This window comes from Pipistrellus kuhlii, unplaced genomic scaffold (assembly GCF_014108245.1).
Source record: "Pipistrellus kuhlii isolate mPipKuh1 unplaced genomic scaffold, mPipKuh1.p scaffold_m20_p_5, whole genome shotgun sequence".
NCBI lineage: Eukaryota > Metazoa > Chordata > Mammalia > Chiroptera > Vespertilionidae > Pipistrellus > Pipistrellus kuhlii.
The window spans coordinates 78,377,681-78,399,300 of record NW_023425551.1 but is presented as its reverse complement, the minus strand read 5'-3'; the positions used below and the strand labels follow the sequence as shown (position 1 = coordinate 78,399,300).

At 57.2% G+C, this 21,620-nt stretch overlaps 1 protein-coding gene across 3 annotated transcripts in view; it reads right to left on the bottom strand.

The window, feature by feature from the left end:
* Positions 1-11,350, bottom strand: part of MDGA1 (MAM domain containing glycosylphosphatidylinositol anchor 1) — a 54,078-nt gene extending 42,728 nt beyond the window's left edge. Inside the window, exon 1 of one of the 3 annotated variants that reach the window (XM_045572782.1) lies at positions 10,289-11,350. In XM_045572782.1, the coding sequence (XP_045428738.1) occupies positions 10,289-10,355 (67 nt within the window). In that variant the 5' untranslated portion in view covers positions 10,356-11,350. The remainder of the gene's footprint in view (positions 1-10,288) is intronic. The other 2 variants (XM_036414786.2, XM_036414785.2) reach the window with 2 other exon arrangements.
* Positions 11,351-21,620: the final 10,270 nt, after the last annotated feature.

The following is a 21,620-nucleotide window of genomic DNA, read 5'->3' as shown; positions in this document are numbered from 1 at the left end:
AGCAGCAGTCACGGGGAGAGGGTTTCCGGAAAAGCTTCTTAAAGGAAACGGACCCAGCTGGTAGGCCTGCGCTTTTCAATGTCCTTCTCGTTCTCCTACCTGCAATGGGTCTCTTTTTATTTTGTAATCCTCACGCGAGGATGTTTTTTCCCCATTGATTTTTTAAAGAGAATGGAAGTGGGGAAAGGAGGGGGAGAGAGGGCGATAGAATAAAGCATCGACGTAAGAGAGACACATCGATTGGTTGCCTCCGACATACACCATGATCAGGGCCAGGAATCAAACCTTCAATCCTTCAGTGCACGGCTGACGCTCTAACCACTCAGCACCCCGGCCAGGGCTGGAATGTATTATGATGACTGAGCAGGGCAGCCCTGGGGTGACTTTGTGGCAAAATGCTTTAAGGCAAGGGTTCCCAAACCTTGTACGTGAGAATCACCTTGGGATCTTTAAAAAAAAGGCGAAGGCCTGCTTACCTCCCCTAGATATTCTAATTGCATCGGTAAGAGGTATGGCCTGGGCCTTGGGGTTTTTAAGCACTCCCCAGTTTGAAGCAAAGTTTGAGAACCGCCCTGTAAGCAGAGCAGAGTGACAAGTGAAAGGAGCCCCGGTTGCTAGTGACCAGGAAGCCAACACGCAGCCACGGACAGCCTGCCACTCAACTGTCATTGCTGGAGCCTCTCCTGAGGCCTTGTTTCTAGGAACAGAGATTCCTGACTCCACAGCACAGCCCCGGCCACAGAAACGGCCCACATGGCCCGGGAGCCCCCCTCAGAGCAGCCGGCGGGCCCGGGACTCGCCATTCCGCAGGCTTGAGTTCAAATCCTGGCTCCGCTACCTGCCAACTGGCAAGCTTCTCCCCCGAGAGCTGAGGCCTTGGAAAAGGCTGCCCTCTCCCACTCCCCTGCCCGCTCCCGGGCGCAGGTGCCCTCGCCCCTGCAGCCTCAGCTCCCACGGCCCTCCCAGACCCGCAGCAGGCGCCCGCGATGATTTGCTTGGTTGACACTGGATTGCTTCCCTGTGGTCCAGTTCTGAAATTTTCATTTATTTATGAACCTAACAGAGAAGAGAATAAACAAAAGGGCCACGTTTCAAAAAGGTAACAATTCACCTCGTGCAAACCAACGAGGGCAGCCCCTCTGGGCAGATTCATTCAGCCCCCACCCCAACACTCCCATCCCAGATTTGGGACGGGGAAATGCCCTGGTGAGAAGCAGGGGTCCGTCTCCCAAGCTCCGGACCTGGGCCTTGGTTAGCACTCCTAAGACAGGAAGTCTCCGTCCATCATTTAAAAATAACACGTGTGTGTGCGTGTGCGTGTGCGTGTGTGTGTATTAAAGACCCCGGGGTCCACGCGAGCTTGATTGAAACCAAGCTTGGGCAGTGACCTGGAAAACCCAGCGGTGCCCTCGGAAAGCTCCGGGGAAGGAGACATCTGTTTGGGCTGCCTCATTCCGATGCACTGTCTCCACCAGCTGCGCCCGAGAGCCAACTGGAGAGCCCGCGCCACGCAGCTGCCTCGATGCCACCTGCAGAGCTTCTGACCCGGGAGGTCCGCGCAGCCGGGCATCTGCTGTGGAAAAGGCTCCCCAGGTGGTTCGGACAGGCCCCCGGGATGGAGAGGTGAGTCTCCAGGTAATCAGTGCACCTCTGCGACGTGTCTGGACCAGACGGGAAGCTGAGGGGGCATCTCCGAAGCCAGCTGAGCAGCACCTCGTGCCCGCCCGGTCACCAGCCCCTGCGGCCACTCACCCCTGCGGCCGCAGCGCCCCACGGGCATCGGCTGGGAACCACCGTCACCCTCCCGGGCCTGCCACGTATCTCAAAAGCGCAGCCCGCACCTCCGGCTTCCACATGCCACCCACGCCCGGAGCTCCCTGCCATCTGCCTGCCGCCGCTCTGCTCTGTGAAACTGAGTCCCCGCGGCTCGCCTGCGAGTTTACAGAGTGCCGTCACTTGGACTTCCAACGCCAAAGGTGGAAGTGACTGAGCCAGTCTCCCAGGCAGGGAAACTGAGGCCCAGCGAGGTGAGACTATCGGTCCGGGGTCCCTCCGAGGCAGCCAGCCAGCTGCCCACCTGGCCCTCCAACCCAAGTCTGCCCACGTGCGTCCAGCCCTCCTTCCCGCATGCCCTTGCCATTCAAAGGTTGCTCCATGTGCCTGCAGCACTGGCATCCATCACCCCAGGGTTCCTTAGAAACACAGACTCTCCACACTGACCTGCATCTGCGGACCCCAGGGCACCCCCGCTGGGCCTCAGGAGCCGCTCTGTGGGGCAGCCGCCTCCCTGCCAGCCTCCAGCTCCCAGATGGCCCTTCCTCCCTCAGACTCTGTCCTCACTCCTGGCTTTCCAGTACCTGTCCCCTAGTCCCCTCCTACCGCCCTGCTCTGTCTCCTCTCTCCCCTCCCACCCCAGGGTGCTGGTCTCAGCCCTCCTCCTCTCTCATTCCACTCACTCTTTCCTGACAATTTTATTTCACTTCATGGTTTCAGCCCACAGCGGTTCTGTGCACAGAACCCAGATGGCAAGTCTACCTCTCAGAGCGGGTCTCTGTCCTCAGCACCAGCTCTCATGTCCACCGGCCCGTCAACATCTCTCCCAGACACCCCGCACCGGACCCCACGGAGTTCAGAACTGCACTGGCAGCGCCAGGGAGGTAAAACCGCCGATGGAGGCCTTGCTCGGGGCCAGCTCAGGGTTTCCCAGGTGCCTTGTCCTGGCACGCTCCGCCCAAACCCACGCGGTGGTATGATGCTGTCCGTCTGGCCGGGGGAGAGGGCACGCCTCCGGAAGCAGCTGCAACGCGGGCTCTCAGCTGAGGCAGGCAGAGCTGGGGCTCGGACCTGGGTTTCTGAACGCCAGACCTGAGGGCACTTCCACTCCCAGCCCTTGCCTGGGCTCTCCTTGAGGCACGTAGGACCTAATGATTGCATAGTCCTTCCTCGTCTTTTGCAAGAGTCTGTAACCGGCTTCCTTCTCCCTCACCTAACCCCCTACAGTCTGTTCTCTACATGGCAGCCGGAGGGATTCTATTAAAAAGGTGTCTGTTCATGTCCCTCCTCTGCTCAAAACCCTCCCACAGCTCCTCAGCTCAGAATAAAAGCCCAAGTCCTACGTAGCCTTACACAGCCTTCAACAATCAGGCCCACTAACTGTCCAACCCTCATCCCATTCCCCTCCCCATGGCTCACTGCTCCAGCCATACCGACTCCTCTTTGAGGCTAAACAAGCCACTCGCGCTTCTGCCCCAGGGCCTTTGCATTGACTGCCCAGAATGCACTTCGGGCAGATATCCACCAGGCTTCCTCCCTCTTCCCCAGGCAGCTTCCAGTCTCTGTTCTGGTGGCACCTATTCAAGGAGACCCACCCCTCCCCCCACCTCCGCCCACCACCACCACCACCACCACTGTATATGAACTTGAACCACAGTCCACCATTCCTGGTCCCCTTGGGTGCTTTTCTCTTTTTCACAGAACTCATCGCCATAGCAACATTATATACTTCCTCATTGACTTGTTAACTACCTGTCTCCCTCAGTGTGGATGGAAAGTCTAGGGAAGCAAGAGCATGTTTTTCTCCAAATATCTCAAGAGCTCCAAACAGACCCTCCCCTCCACTCGTGTGTTTGTGGGATGACTGCGGCCCTTGTACCAGACTCTCCTGTCCATTCTCACAGCCACCCCCTGGGTCAGGGTCTCACTCCATTTTCCTGGACCTCCCCGGACCCTGGCGTCCTCAAACACACCACGGCAGGCCACCCAGCCTGAAATGCAGCCCACATCAACCATTTCTCTCTCAGGGCCTCCCAGCAGCTTCTCCCCACCCAGGATTCCAGCCTACTCCCCCAGGCACCGGCCCTGCCTTCTGCAGATCTGGGTTTGAGCCCAGCTCTGCCACTGGGGCAAGGAGCTTCTGAGCCCTCAGTTTTCTAGTCGCTAAAATGGGCAGTGAATGACTCTCCCAGGGCTGTGGGGAGGATGGAGGAAGACAATGCGCATTCCTGATCTCATCCAGGCAGTAAGCTTTAGCGATTTTTATTACTGTGCCTTCACCGGTCCAACCCTGACTGCCCATTCCCTTCCAACCTGCGCTGCAGCCCAGCAGTGACACTGTCCCCCACACACCCATGCCTCATCCTCCGAGCCTCTGCCTCCTCCTGGGAGGCCCTGCTCAGTCCGTCCTTCCTTTTGTCAAGGACAGTTAAGTGCCCCCTCCTCCACAAGCCCTTGGAAGTCATCCCCTCCCCCTTCCAGTTTCCGCAGCTCTTTATCTGCCCTTGCCTCCTGGCATTTATCAAGATCTCCCAGGAGCCACCACCTTGTATGTGAGTCCCCTCCCTCCCCTTCTGCTTGAGGGCAGAACCTCCATCTCATTCATCTCGGCAGCCCTGTCAATTCCCAGAAGAGGGGAGGCTCCAGGGAAGTACTAATCAGAGTTAATGCGTGGTGAGGGGCACGCCATACTGCTTTCCTGCCCCCCACTCAGAAGATCCACTGGGATCCATGTCCGAGCCACCTCCTACCGGCTGTGTGACCTTTAGAAGGTCCCTCAAACTCTTGATCGGAACCTCGGTTTCCTCATCTGTTAAATGGGGGCAATAGGACCTGCTATGTCCACCTCTCAGAATATTATGGGAATCAATGGAGAGAGAATGAAAATGCTTGCAAGGCACGTGGCACTTACACACCAACCCAGGATTACTGTTAAACCAATGATTCTCCCTGAGAGGGTCGTTCCTCTTTGCACAAAAAGGTGCCTGGAAGAGCCATCACTGAAGGCGTGGCGGGATGTCAAGTGAGTTTTATCTTCTTCCTTGTATCGTTATGCATTCTCTGATTGGTTTTTTGTTTGTTTTTTGTTTTTGTTTTTTGCAAAGAGCACGTGCTACTCGTAAACCTGGGGAAAGGAACATTTCATGGTTTAAAAAAACAAAAAGGATTCACCTCTTTGAGGCAGGCATTGCTCTTGCCACTGTGTCAGTATTTGAAGACAACAGGAACCCCCTAGCCGCTGGTACCTGCCATCAGCAGGTGCATGTCTGCAAAGCAGGGTCTCCTGACGATGGGGAGGAAGATGCAGGAAGGGGCCACACAGCAGGTTCACGGAGAGGCAGCACTGCCAGGGCAGAAACCCTGCTCTGCACACAGCCCCGCCTGGACAGGAACCCACGGAGCTGGGCCTCCCCCTATGGGGCTCTCCTTTGGCCCAGGGAGTAGGAAGTGTGGCTTTGGCCCCAGGTGAATGCCCTGGGACACTGGGAGGGAACACCTGAGAGCTGGAGGGAGGCATGGAGCGACAGAAGGCCTAGGGAGTCTCAGGGTAAGGGATTAGAGCACATGTGTCAAACACAAGGCCCGCGGGCCAAATCTGTCCCGCCAGGCCTTGCAATGTGGCCCGCACCGCGCTGTCATCACTGCACTCCGCTGCGTTTCCATCACAATGACAGTTTATGACTGTTCAGTAAACCATTCGGCCCGCGATTTAGGCTGGATTTTAGATTTTGGCCCCTTCTCTGATTGAGTTCGACACCCCTAGATTAGAGGAAGGCTCATCCCTCTGGAGTCTTGAGGCCAAGAGAGCCCAGGAAAAGCAGTGAGCAATGTGGCAGCCGAGCCCGCCCCCTGCTGGCCATATCTGGAGTGGCAGTGCCAGGTGCACAGGGCAGGGTCCTCAGGTACACACCCCTGCACCTGGGACCTAGTCAGACTGTGTCCTGAGGCAAGGTAGGGGTGGGGCATGTCTCTTAGGACTGAGAGGCCCCAGATCCCATCTCCGGTCCCCCTTCTTTGCTGGTGGGGTCTCTCCTGGCCCAGGCTCCCTGAGCCCAGCCACAAGGAGATGCAAGGCTGGAGTGGGGAGGGGTGAGGAAGGCAGGATTAGGGGCAGGAAGGGGAGGATGTGACGTGGAGAGGAGGGCGCACCACACTCCTGCCTCTGTCTCATTCCTCCCAGGCCCGCCTCTGCCTCCTGGGCAGCCGGAGAAGTCACGGCCGCTACGATTGCCCGGATTTCCACTCCCACACCCAGGTATTGATTTCCTGCATCATTCATTTGCCGGTCTTGGCTGCCGTGATTAGCTCCCTCCATTCTCCCTGTGGAGCCCCCCGCCCGTCCCTCCATGTTCCAGCAAAGCAGAGCTAATACCGGGCTTTAAATGAGGCTTTGCCACCCGGCCCCAGCCGCTCACAGCCAAGCTCGGCCAATTACAAGTAGGCCCTTGGTCTGTCTGCAGCCACCCCCTCAAGGGTGCTTTCCCGGCTAATATAATCCTCTCTAACCACCCCCACCGCCTCTGGAGCCCCCACAGCCAGGAAGCACGGATTCTTAGGATGAGGCATCATGCAGATCTTGACCCTAAGGGGGAGGGAGGGGGAAATTGAGTCTGACTCCAGAACTGGGGAGCCCTCAAGCAGGCTCAGGGGCCAACAAACCTGCGGGGGTACAGACAGTGCTGGCAAAGCAAACAAAAGCGCCTGGATCTAGGGACCAAGGCCCTCTGCCTCCTGCAGTTGCTGTAACTGAGAAGGAAGGAAGGACAGAGGCACGGGGCCTTCTGGAGGGCATTTGGAAAGCCCTAAGCTTCCTGTTAGCGCTGAGGGGACCATCGTTTTCCAATGCGATGCCTTCTCCCAGGGGAGAGTCCGAAAGGACAGGCAGTTTCTAGGCCTGGGGCGGAAACCAGAGAAAATCCCCGGTGCCCACGCCTAGATCAACACCCAGAAGGCGGCGCTGGGAGGCTCACTTCCTGAAATCCCTTCTCCGCACCCTCAGAGGGGAAAAAAACCCGAGTTGGTGATAATTCTGTAAGCTATGTTGCTCTTGTCAAATTATTCAACATCTGTCTTCATGTTCCCACAAAAATTAGCATAGGATAGTAGTTTCTGATGACACCTTTGGTGAAATATTTTGACTTCCACCAGTAAGTTGCAAACAACCTGTCTTAAGGATAATGTCAATTCCCACTCCTGCATATTAAATAGTCCAGAGGTTTGTTGTGTTTTTGTAAGGGAGAGGAATCCCTTCAGCCCGCCCCTCGCTGGAAGTCCGGCAGCTCTAGGCGGAGATGCGCCAGGGGAGGTGGTAACCTGGTGAAGGATATTCCTCCATCCCTTAGGCTACTCCCTCTCCCCAGAACTAGGCCTCTGGGGCAGCCCGCCACCCTGGCCTGCCGGAGAGCAGCTCACAGGATCCACCCTGGACCACAACAAACTGCCAGGAGATTGGGAGGCTGCGAGGAAAGAGGGAACCAGCTCCAAATGGACCATCTGGTCTGGTCCTCAGCTGCTAGAGCATCTGTGCCCCAAAGAAGGGGAGCCACCTGGCCAGTTTGAGAGCACTTCCCCCATCCCATTGCAGGCAGCACAGCTCAGGTCCAGCAAGAGGACCCTCAGCGGGAAGCGGACATAGGTGTCCAGGCCCCTGCCTCCTACCAGCCTCAGCAGAGGCTCCCAGCTCAGGCCAGATTATGGCGGGGTCTGCCCTCCACATCCCAGGCTTCCTCCCTCTCTCCAATTCAGCTTCCATGTTTGCTAATCTGCTCCTCCCTCAGCCACACAGGCCTGGGAGCAGGGGGGAAGGAACTGGCAGTTCCCTCCCCAGGGCACACTTCTTTTGTGTGTGTCTTGAGTAAAAACTGCCTGGGGCAGCACTGGGCTCCCAGCCTCCTCTCCCTTCTGCATCCTGAGGTCCCCTGTCTGTAGTCACCAGCCTAAGACTCTGTGACTCACCCTAAGCAGAGACCCTCAAGGAATGCCCAACTGCCCTGTGCAAACCATCTTAGGGAGACACCTGGGAAAGAAAGAATTTCAAGAAGCATTTCTTCAAACTTCCCCCAAACCATGGCCCTTCATTCTTGCAACAAATATTTGCTGAGCTCCTACTGTGTGTCGGGCGCCGTGCTGGGTGCTGGGATATAGGGATGGACACACCTGACCATTTCTCACCTACACTCCACTCCTTCTCAAGTTGCTTCATCTGCTTTGTGAATAGAGGGAAAGTGGGGGAGGGAGCAGAAAACCAGCTCTCCGTACTACTCCTTACCCCAGCCCCAGCCCCAGCTCCAGCCCTGCAATGCTTCTCTCTGGCTATATCTGGCCAAAGCTTCACAAGGAACTCCGTAGCCTCCTGCTAGCCTCTTCCTCAAACCAGATCTTCCTTTCTCTCCATCCACCTCCATAAAGACTTTCCACCCAGCAACTCCCCTGAGGCACTGGTCTTTCTTTCCCTGGAGCCAGGCTCTCAAAGGGCAGGTGGAAAGAGAGTCATCCAGGAGTCAAGGATGGCCCCAATGCACACAACCCACTTAGCTCACTCTGAGGGAGAGAGCTTGGGCTCAGGGAGGGCAGAAAACACCCAGAAAGGGGGCAGATGAGCCAGTGACTCAACCCTCTCAAGGCCCCAGCACACTCTGAAACCAGGGTCTGCAGAGACCACTGCACCTGTCTCGCACGCCCCGCCCTCACTGCTGGGGTTTCCAGGTAGAGGCCAGGGAGCTTCCTTAAGATGTGCCCCATGCAGTCCTGGAGAAGGCTGGGGAAGGTGGAGGGAATGGAGGAAAGGGATATGGGCATGCCAGATCTGCCCAAGGGCACTCAGAGGAGGACAGAGTGGGGGGCGGCAGCAAACAGGAGGGCTCTCAGTCACTCTCCAGACCTCCTGGGTGTGGTGAGAAAGAGGGGGGACCTCACGGGTGTCCCTCTGTAGGCTTCCTCCTAAGGAACAGTGAGGCTGAAGGGAAACCTTCGGGAGAAAGAAGAAGGAATATGTCCCCCACCCCCAATCCCTGGTGTCCTTCCCTGTCCTGCGGGGCTGAGGCCTCTGGGACCCACTCAGTCTCCTCCCCATAACTCAGCCTCTCTCATTCTTCCTCGTCCTTCCTTTTCTGGCCTCTATATAAAGGGCCAGGCAGTAAGAGACACACAAACTAATTAAGAAGCAGAGTTTGGCCAGATGCCTGGGCGAGCCTCCCCAGGGAGTTAAACCCAAGCAAGTCACATCCCAGAAACCCCCCAGGGCAGCCCTCTCCCTGGGGGGCGCCCCCAGAAGGAGGCATCTGGCATCTGCACCTGAGGCTGGTGGCCGAAAACGTATGGGGAGGGACAAAGCCTCTGACCCGCACCAACAGAACAGGTCAAATTCTTCCCCCCCCCCACCACCACCACACACACACACCATCTTAAAGACAGGAACTACGCCCTCAGCCTCAGAAAGAGAATCCTCCCACCCCAGCTCCCATCATTAAAAAGTGGCCTACACAGACTGCCCTGCAGCCAGCAGGAAGCAAACAAAGTAGGGGCCCCTGGGCCCAGAGACTGACTTTTTGTGCTGTGGGGTGGGGGCGTTTGGGGCTGCTAGAAGTCAGAGGGAGGGTCCCTGAGAGGGAGGATGCCTGTTCTGGGGACCTTTCCCGGGGAAAACCCGCGGAAAAGACGGGATAAGGGGTGACTGGAGTCCCCTTAGCGCCCAAAAAGCGAGGCGTGGGGACGTGGGAGCAAAGCTGCCAGGCAGAAGGCAGCGTTTGGCGGCGTAGCGGGTGGGTGTGTGCCTTGTTTGCGTTTTGGGGGGGAACGGTGCCTGAGTGTGAGTGTGTGAGTGAGTGTGTGAGTGTGTGTGTGTGTGTGTGTGTGTGTATGTATGTATGTGTGTGCGCGCGCACAGGAAAGGAAGGTGGGGCTGGGTTTGTAGCCGGGCACGGGAGGCAGGAAGAACTGGCTCCAGAGAGGTCCGAAAAGAGATGCCGGGCTTCAGGCTCTGGGTCCAGAGAACGTGGCAGCCGCTCGCTCGAGTTGTCAAGAAGCGATCGCAGGAAGCGAAGCCTCCCTGGGATCGCGGACGGCGAGCCCGCGGCTCCCTCCGTGCCGGCGCCGGCAGCCGCTCTCGCGCCAACCACGCGCCACTCCGGGCCACACGCCGCCTGGCTTCCCCGCCCGAGGCCGCGCCGGGGTGAACCGGGCTCCGGGGCCAGCCGCTGCCCGGCCCCCGCGCTGAGATCTGCCGGAGCCCACGGGGTGCTCTCCGGGGTTCGGAGTCCCTCCCGCCCCGGGCAGGGAGTGAGAGAGTGGGTGCCTCCCCTGGCACCACCAGCTCCACGCCAGACCCTGCGACCCGCCCCTGTGCTCCGGAGCAGCTCGCCCGCTCGGTCTCCTCGCGCCCCGGGAAAGGGCGGGGGCCCGGGCATCCCCTCCGGAGCGCGAGCCGGGGACTCCCCGAGCCTCGGCCGCGCGCTCTGCGCCTCTTGCAAAGTTTCCGCGGGCGCCGGGCTGCCTGCGCGGCGGGACGCGGTCTTACCGTAGACGCCCTGCGCTCGGCAGTGCAAGGGGAGCAGCGCCAGGAGCAGAAGGCAGGTCACCTCCATCTTCACGGCCGCTGCTTCATCCCCGCGAGGCGGCGCAGCCCGAGAGGCGGCGGGGGGCGCATCCGCCGGGGCCCCGCGATGCCCCTGCGTCTCCCCCTGCCCGGAGCGGCGCCGGGGACCGGAGACGGAGGAGGCGGCGGTGGAGGCGGCGCGGTTCGCTCCTCCGGCAGCGCCGCGGGCCCAGCCCCGGGAGCCTCCGCGCGCCCCGCGCAGCCGCCAGCGCCCCGGCCCCGGGAGCCCGGCCGCCGAGTCTCCCCGCGTCCCCGGGGCTCTCCTCTCGGGGACCCTCTTCGGCCGCGGTTCTTCGCTCCAACAGGCCAAGGACGACAAATAAACTTGTGGTTCCTGAGCCCGGGGGCCGCCCCTCCGCTGGCCGGTGGCGGCCGGGAGGCCAGGCTCGGCGCGGGTTAGTCTGCGGGCTCCGGTACTGCGGCGGGTGCTGGGGGCTCCAGGGCCCGACCCAAGAGGACCGGGCTGGGCGCCCTCCCGGGGGCGAAGGAGCCCGGGCCCTGGCCCTCCGGAGCGGGCGGGCAGCGCGGGCTGGACTCGGCCGAGCGGAGAGAGCCCGGAGCCCCGGGCCGCGAAGTTAGCGGAGCCCCGAGGAGGAATCGCGCCCGGGCGCCCCGCGGGGATCGGGAGAGCAATCCCAGGCAGGACGGGCCGCGGGGAGCGGGGCGAGGACGAAAGTTTGAATCGTTTGAAAATATTCGCGCTCCCGCCGAGGCCCGGGCTGCAGCGCGGGCGCCGCTCGCCGCCTCCCCTCGCCGCGCCCGGCTCCCGGGGTCTGGCCGCGGCCGCGGCGCTCCTGGCTCCGCGCTCTCCGGGGAGCGGGGCCGCGCCGCGCCCCAAGCGGATCGTCCCCGCCCCGCCCGGCGCCTGGCCTGGCCGGGGGGCCCGAGCGGGAGGGGCCGGGCCGGGCTCCGCGCGGCGGCCGCTGGGCTCCGGGCCGAGGGAGCGCTCCGCTCGCTCCGCAACTTGGGCTTCACTGGGCTGCTTTCCCCTTCGGAGCCGCTCACTCGCTCCCCCGCCTCCCTCCGCCCGCCCTCCCCTCTCCCTCCCTCCTCCCTCCCCCTCCTCCCCGCGTCTCCGCGCTCGGTCTCTCGCTCTCCCACCCTTCGTCGCTCGCTCTCCTGTTTGATTCCCCTCCAGTTAAAAAAAAAAAAAAAAAAAAAAAAAGGAGCCAATTAAAGGGAGCCCGGCTCGCCCGGTCCAGCCTCTGTCCAATTTCCTCGCCTCCCCCAGGACCAATTAGAGAAAACAAAACAGGGCTGGGGGAAGCAGCCTGCCTCTCTCTCTCTCTCTCTCTCTCTCTCTCTCTCTCTCTCTCTCTCTCTCTCTCTCTCTCTCTCTCTCTCCTTTCTCTCTCTCTCTCTCTCTCTCTCCCCCCCCCATCTCCCTCTCTCCGCCCCTTCCCCCCCCCCGCAGGAAAATGTCAGAAAGCAGAAATGGATCCATCTATCCCGAGGACAGTGGCGGAGGGACGTGGGCTCCGGCGCGGGCTCCGTGGCGGCGCGCACCCCCGCTCTCCGCCGCCCTCGCCCACCCTGCCGGGCGCCCCGGTGCCATCGCGCTCGCTCGCGGGGCAGGAGCAGCCGCCCGCCCCGGGGACCCGAGCCCGCGGGGCGCTGTACACTTTGTCAATGTTTTGCACTTTCGGGGAGCGAGACGGAAGCGGGGATCGGAGGGAAAGGCCGGGGGCGCCCGCGGTTCTCCGGGTCCTGCAGGCGCGCGAGCGGGCTTCCCGCGGCCGGTCTGCAGGGCTGTGTGCGCGCCCCGAGCCCCCCGCCCCCGGCCGCGCCCCCGCCCCTTCCCCGGCCAGCGCGGCCTCTCCCGGCGCAGGGCGTGGGGCCGCCGGCCCGGGAGGCGCGTGCACAGCTCCTGCCCTCGCCGCGGCCCACAGGTTGCCAACAGGTCGGTCCGCAGGACCCCGGCGCCGAGCCGTGCCACCCTCTCCCCCCCCCCCCCCGCTCCCCCAGCGCTCCCCTCGTGCCATCCAGCTTTCTCCCTGGAGGCCAGGCGCTCCAGACCGCCCCGGGGGGCGCACTCCTTTCCGGCCGCTGAGCCCCGGGCCCGCTCCGGCTGCCCGGGTCTGACACCCCGGGACTCCGCTGCCCCAAGCCGGCCCTCCAGGAGCTGGGGGCGGGGGTGGGGGAGTGCTTCTCCCAGACGCCGGCGGGAGGGGTGTACACTGGGACGTGGAGCGGGAAGCCTCCGATCCTGTCTCCGCACCGGGTCCTGCTCATCTCGCCCACTCCACCTGTCGCCGTTATCCATCTCGGTGTGAGCGCGGGGATTGCATTGGGGCGGCGGCGGGAGCGCAGGCAACCGCAGCAGCTAGCGAGCGTGGAGGTTACCAACCCGACCGCGAACCCCCGGAACTATTCCGGATCTTGGCTGATATGCTGGTTCTCCGATTCTGCGTTTGTCAAAACTCAAAGAAATGTACACACACACACACACACACACACACACGAGTTAATATTTTCGTATGTAAATTAAAATAAATTTTAAAAAATAGTGATAAGTAATCACTCCTTTCCCCCAGGCTCATTTCCTGCTGCTGCCCTCCCCTCCTGCCTGTCTGTCCAGGGGCTAATTCCCAGGCAGGAGTGGGAGGTGTGGGGAGAAAGTCAAGGCTGCATGGGGGCGGGGGGGGGGGGGCGCTCTCAGCTGAAACCTCAGCTCCTTTTCTGTCCATCTCCGGAAGTCAGAGAACATCTGAAGAATCCTGTTCTTCAGCCCACCTCCTCTTAATTGCACCTCCTTCACCCCCCCCCCCTTCTCTCTCCTTCCTTTCCTGTTGGTCCAACGCTGAATAGGGGATCCAGACCCATCAGATACCAGCTGAAGACTTGTTAAATGAATGAATGATGCTCATCATACTCCAGATACCACAGTCCTAGGATACCCTCCATGCAGCCATCCTTTCTACTCACCCCCCACCCATCCTCCCAAAGAGAAAAACCCACTTCCTGCCCCCACGGGGATACAGGGCTGCTGGCTCCTTCCCACCCAATCTGAAAGGGAAGTGGCACCAACTAAGGGTGCAATGATGAGCAGCCTCTTTCATTGTCCTCTTCTTCACACTGTTTGAAAATTCCTAGAAATTCTCACCTCTTCCAGGAAGCGTTCAGGAGTGCTCACACCGAGTGCTGCTCTCCTTGGCTTTGCCCATTCTGCGGTGAATGGGCCCTTATCCATGTCATGGGAGACTGCCTTCCTATTTCCCCAATTAGCTAGCCCAACCCAAACAGCAGTTAATTGCTCTTCTTTGGCTGTGAGATGCATCATGGGCGTGGGGGGAAGGGGGGAGGACGGAATCCCACAGACTCAGCTGACATTCTCTTGAGTTTGTCATTCCAGAACACCTACCCTGGCCAGGAGGAGAAAGAAGACTCCTGATGATGGGGAGAGGAGACTAGGGAGGGGGGTGGAGGAGGACGGGAGGACAGACTTGGAGCCAAGCTGGGATTGAACATTTGCTGTAGCTAATCCACGTGTGAATACTCTGCCGCTAATTGTATGCAGTGTAAATACCTTGACAGCCTGTTTGCTGTGCCTGTAAATTCAGTCATCTCCGCCAATGAGCCCCGCCCTCGGCCTCTGTCTGATGATGTGAGTCAACAAAGAGAAGGAAAAGAGCACTAGGCTTGGGGAACTAGTCCTGCCTTCCACACCTAACCCCTCTGGGCCTCAGTTTCCCCAGCTGTAAAGCTGGGAGAATCCCAGTCTTTCAGAGCGGTGGGGAGACATAATAACAGCTGACACCACATGCCAGGCACTGGACTAAGCCATTCCTGTGTATTAACTATGTAATTCTCACCACAACTATGTGAGACAGAGCCGTTATTCTCGCAGAATAACAAAGACCCAGTGACTCACGCAGCTGCCAAACGCCTAACTGGCTCTGACCTAGGTAGCTTGGCTCTATGACCTTGCTCTTCCCTGCTGTTCTATACTGAAGACACCTAAGGGCCTACTGAGTGTTTTCACTGGAAGTATTTCCTCTTCTATTCACACACAGGGAACATCTCTCTGGGCCATTTGGGGGTGGGGCAGAGAGTTAGATCACTAGACCTGAGTCAGATGAGGCCTGAGGCCTGGAAGCTCAGTGGTCAGCAACCAACTGCCAATTCTTGGGTTCCACCCTAGATGCCCTAAGGAAAATCCCATTGTTTCCCCCAGGGAAAGCTCAGCCCTTGAGCTCCAGGAGGACTCAGGGGCCCGCTGCTGACTGAGGGGTGTATGCCAGGCCGGGGAGCCAGCAGCCAGACCTTGGCATGGCAGGGCAGCTGTGGGCTTTTGTTGTGAGAGTCTGTTACTAGAAAGCGCCCCCGTCTCCTCTGCCTCTTGCTCACTCACCTCCAGCAGCGGAGGAGAGGGAGAAAGAAAGGAAGAGTCTTTGAAGGGATGTTGTCATTGCCTCGAGAGGGAAATTGTCTCTGAAAATCATCCAGTGGCAGGTATCGATTCAATCTCTGGGCAAGACACTTTCTGGTCAGGTGGGGAAGGCTGGCTGGGAGGGAATGAGCTACGGGGAGAGTTACGACCCTGCTGAAAGACCGGTTTATTAAATTGGGCTCTAACAAATAGCCAATTAATTGTTCCAGCTGCTAATTAGTAAGCAGTTAACTCCTGTTATAAATCGTGCTGCTTGAGACTAGTGATAATGCAATCCTGGATGACACCTCTGGAGAGGAGGGGTGTCAGAGGCCTCTGTGGCCTGGGGTCTGCCCCTGTCCACCCCTCCTCACCTTACCCCCCAGCTCTCCCGAGTAGAATGCAGACTGTCTATATGCTCACCATTCATCCAACACATATTTATGGGGCTTCATATGCCAGGGCCTACTCTAGGCACCGCAGATTCACTGTGAACACAACAGACAAGAGACCCTGCGCTCAAGGCAGTTAACATTCTAGTGAAGAGACAGACAATAGACTAAGTAAATAAGGAAAATAAATAGTATTTAAATGGTAATATATATATATATGCTAAAGCTAGGAGGAGGAGATGTGAGGGCTGAAATGTTAGAGAGGGTGTACAGAGAAGATCCCACTGACATTTGAGTCTTGACCTTGAAAAGAAGAGGGTGGGACAGTGTCGGTATCTGGGGGAAGAGCATTGCGGGGAGGGGGCAGCCAGTGAAAGCCCTGCAGCGGTGAGCGGGAGAGGCCGCAGCTGGTTCAGTAAGAGGAGTAGCAGGAGCTGAGGTCAAAGGTTAAGGGGGCAGGTCATTTGGGTCTTGGGGTCAAAGGTTAAGGGAGCAGGTCATTTGGGTCTTGGGGTCATTGCGGGATGCTGGGTTTTACTTTGAGTAAACTGGGAAGAGTTGCGGGGTTTGAACAGAGCAGCAGGACCTGACTAATGTCACAAGCTCTGGGCCAGGTGAGGAGCTGCTGGAAGGGGTGCCATGGCATCCACTCAGTGGGCGCTCAGTAAATGCTTATCATCTGAATTGATGAATGAACATTGATGGGGCTGTATTGTAAGTCGGGGGAAAGAGGGTCATGTGGGAAAGTCCAACCTATTTGGATTCTCTCGGAACTTAGTCTACAACTCTCACCAAAGGTGCCTCACCTTTGTTTTTTTATTTTTTATTTATTTATTTATTTATTTATTTATTTTTCTGCAAATACTCCCTTTATTAACTCCATATATCTTATAAAGTCCATGTTGGCAATGTCTTTGCTTGTGGAATTCCTAAAGTCCAGAAGACTTGCCAACATATTTCCTTTCCCTTTTCCTCTTTCCTTCTTCCTCACCAAGCTTTGAGTGTGGGTTTTATACGACAGTCATGTTGGGCAGATGTGAAGTTTTAAATGGTGTCTTTCTTTGCAGGTAGCTGGCAGACAGAACACTGCTGTCTCAGCCTACGACAGGAAATCCCATGCTGAATTGCTTATTCATTCTTCCTTTAAGGGCTGGTATCTCAACATTTTACTCAGCACCCAGTTAGTTGGGAGACTTATTTGCTGCTTCTTGCAGAGAGTTTTTGTTTTTTTTAATATATTTTATTGATTTTTTTTGCCCCCTCCCTCCCATACATACCTTCCCTCCCCAGAGTTTTATGTCCCTTGGTTGTACTTATATGCGTGTATACAAGTCCTTCGGTTGATCTATTATCTCCCCCAAATCTCCCTCCCCTCCCCGCTGTACTTTGACAGTCTGCTTGTTGCTTTACTGTCTCTATATCTATCTTTTGGTTCATCAGTTTATAATGTTCTTTATTATCCATAAATGAGTGAGGTCATGTGGTGTTTCTCTTTCATTGATTGGCTTATTTCACTCAGCATGATGTTCTCCAATTCCATCCAGGTTGCTGCAAATGATGAGAATTCCTTCTTTTTTTATGGCAGCATAGTATTCCATTGTGTAGATGTACCATAGTTTTTTGATCCAATCATCTGCTGACGGGCACCTACGCTGTTTTCAAATTCTGGCTATTGTAGATTGTGCTGCTATGAACATAGGGGTGCATATATCCTTTCTGATTGGTGTTTCTAGTTTCTTGGGATATATTCCTAAGAGTGGGATTACTGGGTCAAATGGGAGTTCCATTTTCAGTTTTTTGAGGAAACTCCACACTGTTCTCCACAGTGGTTGCACCAGTCTGCATTCCCACCAGCAGTGCACGAGAGTTCCTTTTTCTCCGCAACCTTGCCAGCACTTGTCGTTTGTTGATTTGTTGATGTTGGCCGTTCTGACAGGTGTGAGATGGTACCGCATTGTTGTTTGGTCTTGCGTCGCTCGGACAAACGTGCCCTCACCTTTGAACTCTCCAAGGAACGCCACACCCACTATCCTACTTGGCCCCTAAAATGTCCCTGTGAGGTAAGTTAATACAGGCGGCCCCTCCACTTTACAGATGTGAAAACTGAGCCAAAGAGATAGTCACGCACTGGCTAAATGTGAGTTACTGAAAATACCAGTCCTAGGATGATGGGAGTGGGGGGGGCACAAAAGAGACAGGAGCCCCTCCCCCATTTCTGGCCACTGGGTCACCATTGTACGCTGCCTCACTGTGTGATCTGATCGTCCCTCTCTGGGCTCCAGATTCTCATTTCCACAACAAGCAGGGCCTAGACTGGTCCTGAGATCCCCAGCCCAGGCTCCAAAGCCTCCCAGCTGTGTCTGAGCCTGAATTCTAGATGCCACCTTTCCCCGCATGAGGGTCCCCTGGGCTGTCCCTGGCTCCCGCTGTCCATGCTAATGTAGGAACAGGGGGAATTTTGTTTAACTTTTCAGTGGATCAAAAGTAATTTGGTTTTAACACCAGCTTGAGAACACATGGTCTCCCCCTCTGAGTAGGCGCAAAGAGTGCTGATTTTTTTACTCAGCTCTGCTCCCCCATCCCACTGGGGGGGTGGGGGGGTCTGGGTCTCTTGACTGTTTATTTGTTAATTAAACAAATATTTATTGTGCCAGGCATTTGCCTACAGCACAATGGGCACTCTGTTGGAGACCTCCAATAAGTAAAGACAAGGCCCTGCCAGGCCTCAGGGAGCCCCAGTCTGAGGGGAGACACAGCCCTGCCCTCGGGGCCCCCAGCCGAGGTGAGGAGAATGCTACCCTAGGGTTATGGATCCTGCTACGAAAATGGAGCCAGAATACAGATCTGGGGACCCACACCACCCGGACTCACACAGAAGTCAGCTCTGGGCAGGGCCTGGATGATGAGGATGAGAGAGGCCCACATCACCCAGACGCTGTGAGCTAGAGACAAAAATAATAAATATACAAGAAATGTTTTCCTATGCACAGGCGGAGGGAAGCTACTTCCTAGGGAGGGCAGGAAGCAGGTGAGGGGTAGAATGTTCTGAAGAGTCCTGTGTACATAAGTAGCAGGGGGAGGTGGCCCCGCTGCTGCCCCCATCTGGATGCCTCCTGGGAGGGGGGTCCGCGCCAGGTGTGTTTCTGAGGGAGGGGGCTCTGCCAGGCTGGAGGGGGCTCTGCCAGGCTGGGGAGCTCTGTCCCCAGCATCTGCCCCAGGGCCCCGGCCCCAGGGAAGGCATCAGGTTTCGCTGAGCTGGCCTTCCCAGCCTCCAGGGCAGGATCAAATGTTCTCCGGCTTGAAAGGACAGGCTGGGGAGTGGTGGGAGGGGGGGAGGGCACGGGAGGAGGGGGTGAAGCTGAGGTCACCCGAGGGGAGAGACGAGCTGGGCGCAGGGACAGGGTGTGATTCTGGTTGCTCCCTTTCTGTTTAACTTCCTCAGCAGATTCTTTTGCCTTTAGCCATCACCTCTTTTTGACCCTGCAAAGGCCGGCGGGGGTGGGGGGTGGGCAGGGGGGAGGGGTGGGGGAGGCCGGGAGACGGGGGGAGTGGAGGGGAGGCGGGATCTGCAGTGGAATAATCGTACACACACACACACACAGGACCGCTGCGTGCATAAACTCCAGGGGGCGCCATTCACATAGAATACGACAGGACTGGCGCCCACCTCCCACCCTGAGCGCAGCGTGGTGGCTCCACCGCACCGCCCTCTGCTCTGAGCGACCGGGACAACACCGGGAGCATCCGACCCTGTACCTCCTGTCCCTGCTCCTTCTCTTCCCATCTCCCCCCGCCCCCCTGCTCCAGCTCCTCTCCGGCCCCCAACCTGTAGGTCAGGCCTGTCCTGCCCCATCTCCCGCCCCCACCCCCCTCCGCCCGCCACCCCAGGTCGCTGGGGGTAAGGGAGGGTCCAGGGCCCCGCCCGCTTGATTGTCTTTCTGGACACGCCACGAGCTCAGGGGATTCGCTGCCTTTTGATGAAGTGGCCTCATTATCTGGTGCTCCAGGCTCTCCTCCCCTCCGCACCACCCTCCTGGGGGCCTTGGGAGCTACATCTGGCCCCTGGTGGGCAAAGGGGACCCTAGTTGACCCTCCCACTTAGCCCGGTGAGGACGGACTAGCCCCACCTCTCACCCCTTCCATCCCGGAACCCAGGGCTGGCCTGACAGTGTGTGTGCCAGGAAACAACCAGAAAATGACAAGCCTAGAGGCCCCTTGCCCTCACAGCCACCCTGCAAGGTTGATGACGTTATCATCCTCGGAGAGATGAAAGTACTGAGAAACAGAGAGGTTCAGTCACACCCCCAAGGCCACATAGCGAGTAAGTGGCAATGCTGGTGTTCCAATGAGAGAGTCCAGCTCCAGAGACTGAAGTCTATACTTTCCACAGAAGCGGGGCCAAAGAGCTACTAAGATTAAGCGACGTAGCCTAAACCGGTTTGGCTCAGGGAATAGAGCATTGGCCTGTGGACTGAAGGGTCCCAGGTTCGATTCCGGTCAAGGACATGTACGTTGGTTGCGGGCACATCCCCAGTAGGGGGTGTGCAAGAGGCAGCTGATCGACGATTCACTCTCATTGATGTTTCTTAACTCTCTGTCCCTCTCTCTTCCTCTCTGTAAAAAATCAATAATAATAATAACAATAAAAAAAGATTAAACGAAGTACAATTTAAAATTCCAATCCTGTCACAGTCGCCATGTTTTGAGTGCCCAATAGTCCCATATGACCAGTGGATACTGTACTGGCCAATGCAGATATGGAATATGTCCATCCTCACAGGAGTTTGAGAGCAGTGCTTGGGAGTCCTCATGTTTAACGCCAGCTCCCCGTCCTGCCCACCAGCTGAGCCACTGCGGGCCAGTGACTGAGCCTGTCTGCGTCTCAGCCGCCTCGTCCAGAAAACAGTGACGGGAATAGTGCCAGCGCAGGGCTGTTAGGGGATTAAACGAGAAAGTGCACGTGAAGTGCTCAGCACAGGGCCTGCCACATTGAAGACAGGCTACAAATGATTAGTTTTATTATTAGGAAACATAGTCCGGTCCTTCACTTAACTAAGTAGGTAACTAAGGACCAGAGAAACTAGAGATCCGGCTTGAAGCCACACAGCAAATTCAATGCCAGCATCTGGGGCTCCTAATTCTTTTTACTCCATCGCATGCCTCGTGACACCACTAGAGTTGATAAAGGACTTTCACATTTCACGCTCCCACAAAATGCGGTGAGGCCATTACATGTGGTTTCATCAGCCCCATTTTACAGATTGAGAAACTGAGGCATAGAGAGGAGGAAGCAGCAGCAGGGTGGGGATGCTGATCAGTAGCAGGGCAAGGACTTACTGCTGTTCGGTGTTCTTTCCCCGCTCCATCTCCCACTGCCTGCGTAAATTAGCGTGTGGGGGTGTGGGCTTGTGTGGGAGTGTTTATGTGTGTTCTTCATTTGCTCACCACACAGAGCTCAGGGGCCTGAGCTATAGATAGACTATAAATTATATAGATAACGTTAATATGGTCTCAGTTACGTAAAAACCTGAATATAAAATAAAGATGAGAAGGACTGATGATGCCATTTTAATGATTATCGTGGGCGAAGGGATTGGGGATGATTTGCATTTCTGTCTTTATATGTTTCTATTTCCCCCCAGCTTTCTACAAGCAGTGTGTATTATCTTTATAATCAGAAATAAACAAATGTGATTTTCGAATGCATTTCTTTAGAAAAATAAAGTTCCGCAGTGTTTTCCCTGTGGCATTCCCAGCCCTCCCAGCAGCCAGCAGGCTGAGCCGGGGCCTGGCTTTGCCGGCCAGGCGGCTGGCAGGCAGGGGCCTGCGTGAGCCTCTTCGCTCAGTCCCCTTCCCGCAGAGGCCCTCCGGTCCCTCCGCACTGGAGTGGGTTTGAATTTACTCAGCAACATCCACATGCAATAAATGTCACACTGTTTTATTTTTTCAAATCAAATAAATTCTGATCCCAAGCCTCCTCTTGCCAGAGTGCTGAGAAATCAGCCTTAGTTATGTTTGGGGGAAGTCTCCAGAGTGAGGGAAGGATCTGGGACCCAGGAAAAGAGGCCTCGGGGCCTAGTGGTTGCCATAGTAATTGACTCCCCTTGCCTTGGCTCCTGGACGCTGGGCCAGGGCACAGTCAGCCGAGCTGCCCTGGACAGGCTGTGGGCCAAAGCGGGCCCCGGGGACCCTAGGCCTTCAGTGCTTCCCATTCAGCCTCGGCAAATGTCCCCACCGGGCACTGCAGGGCCAGGGCCAGGGCCCCAAACAAAGGCCCCCAAATCCCTGTCCCTTCAGGGGCGGAAGGAACCTCTCCATCTCCCTTCTCCCTCCCCTCGTAGTGACCCTCTCCCCTCCCCTCAGTGCACCAGACTCTCTGGCCTGGGGCAGGGCTTGGTTTTTCCAATAACTCATTAGCGCACTTTTGTCATGATTGAAGAAGCAAAAGCCCCAACAAGAAAACCACATTCAGCGGCCTTACAGGTTATTTATG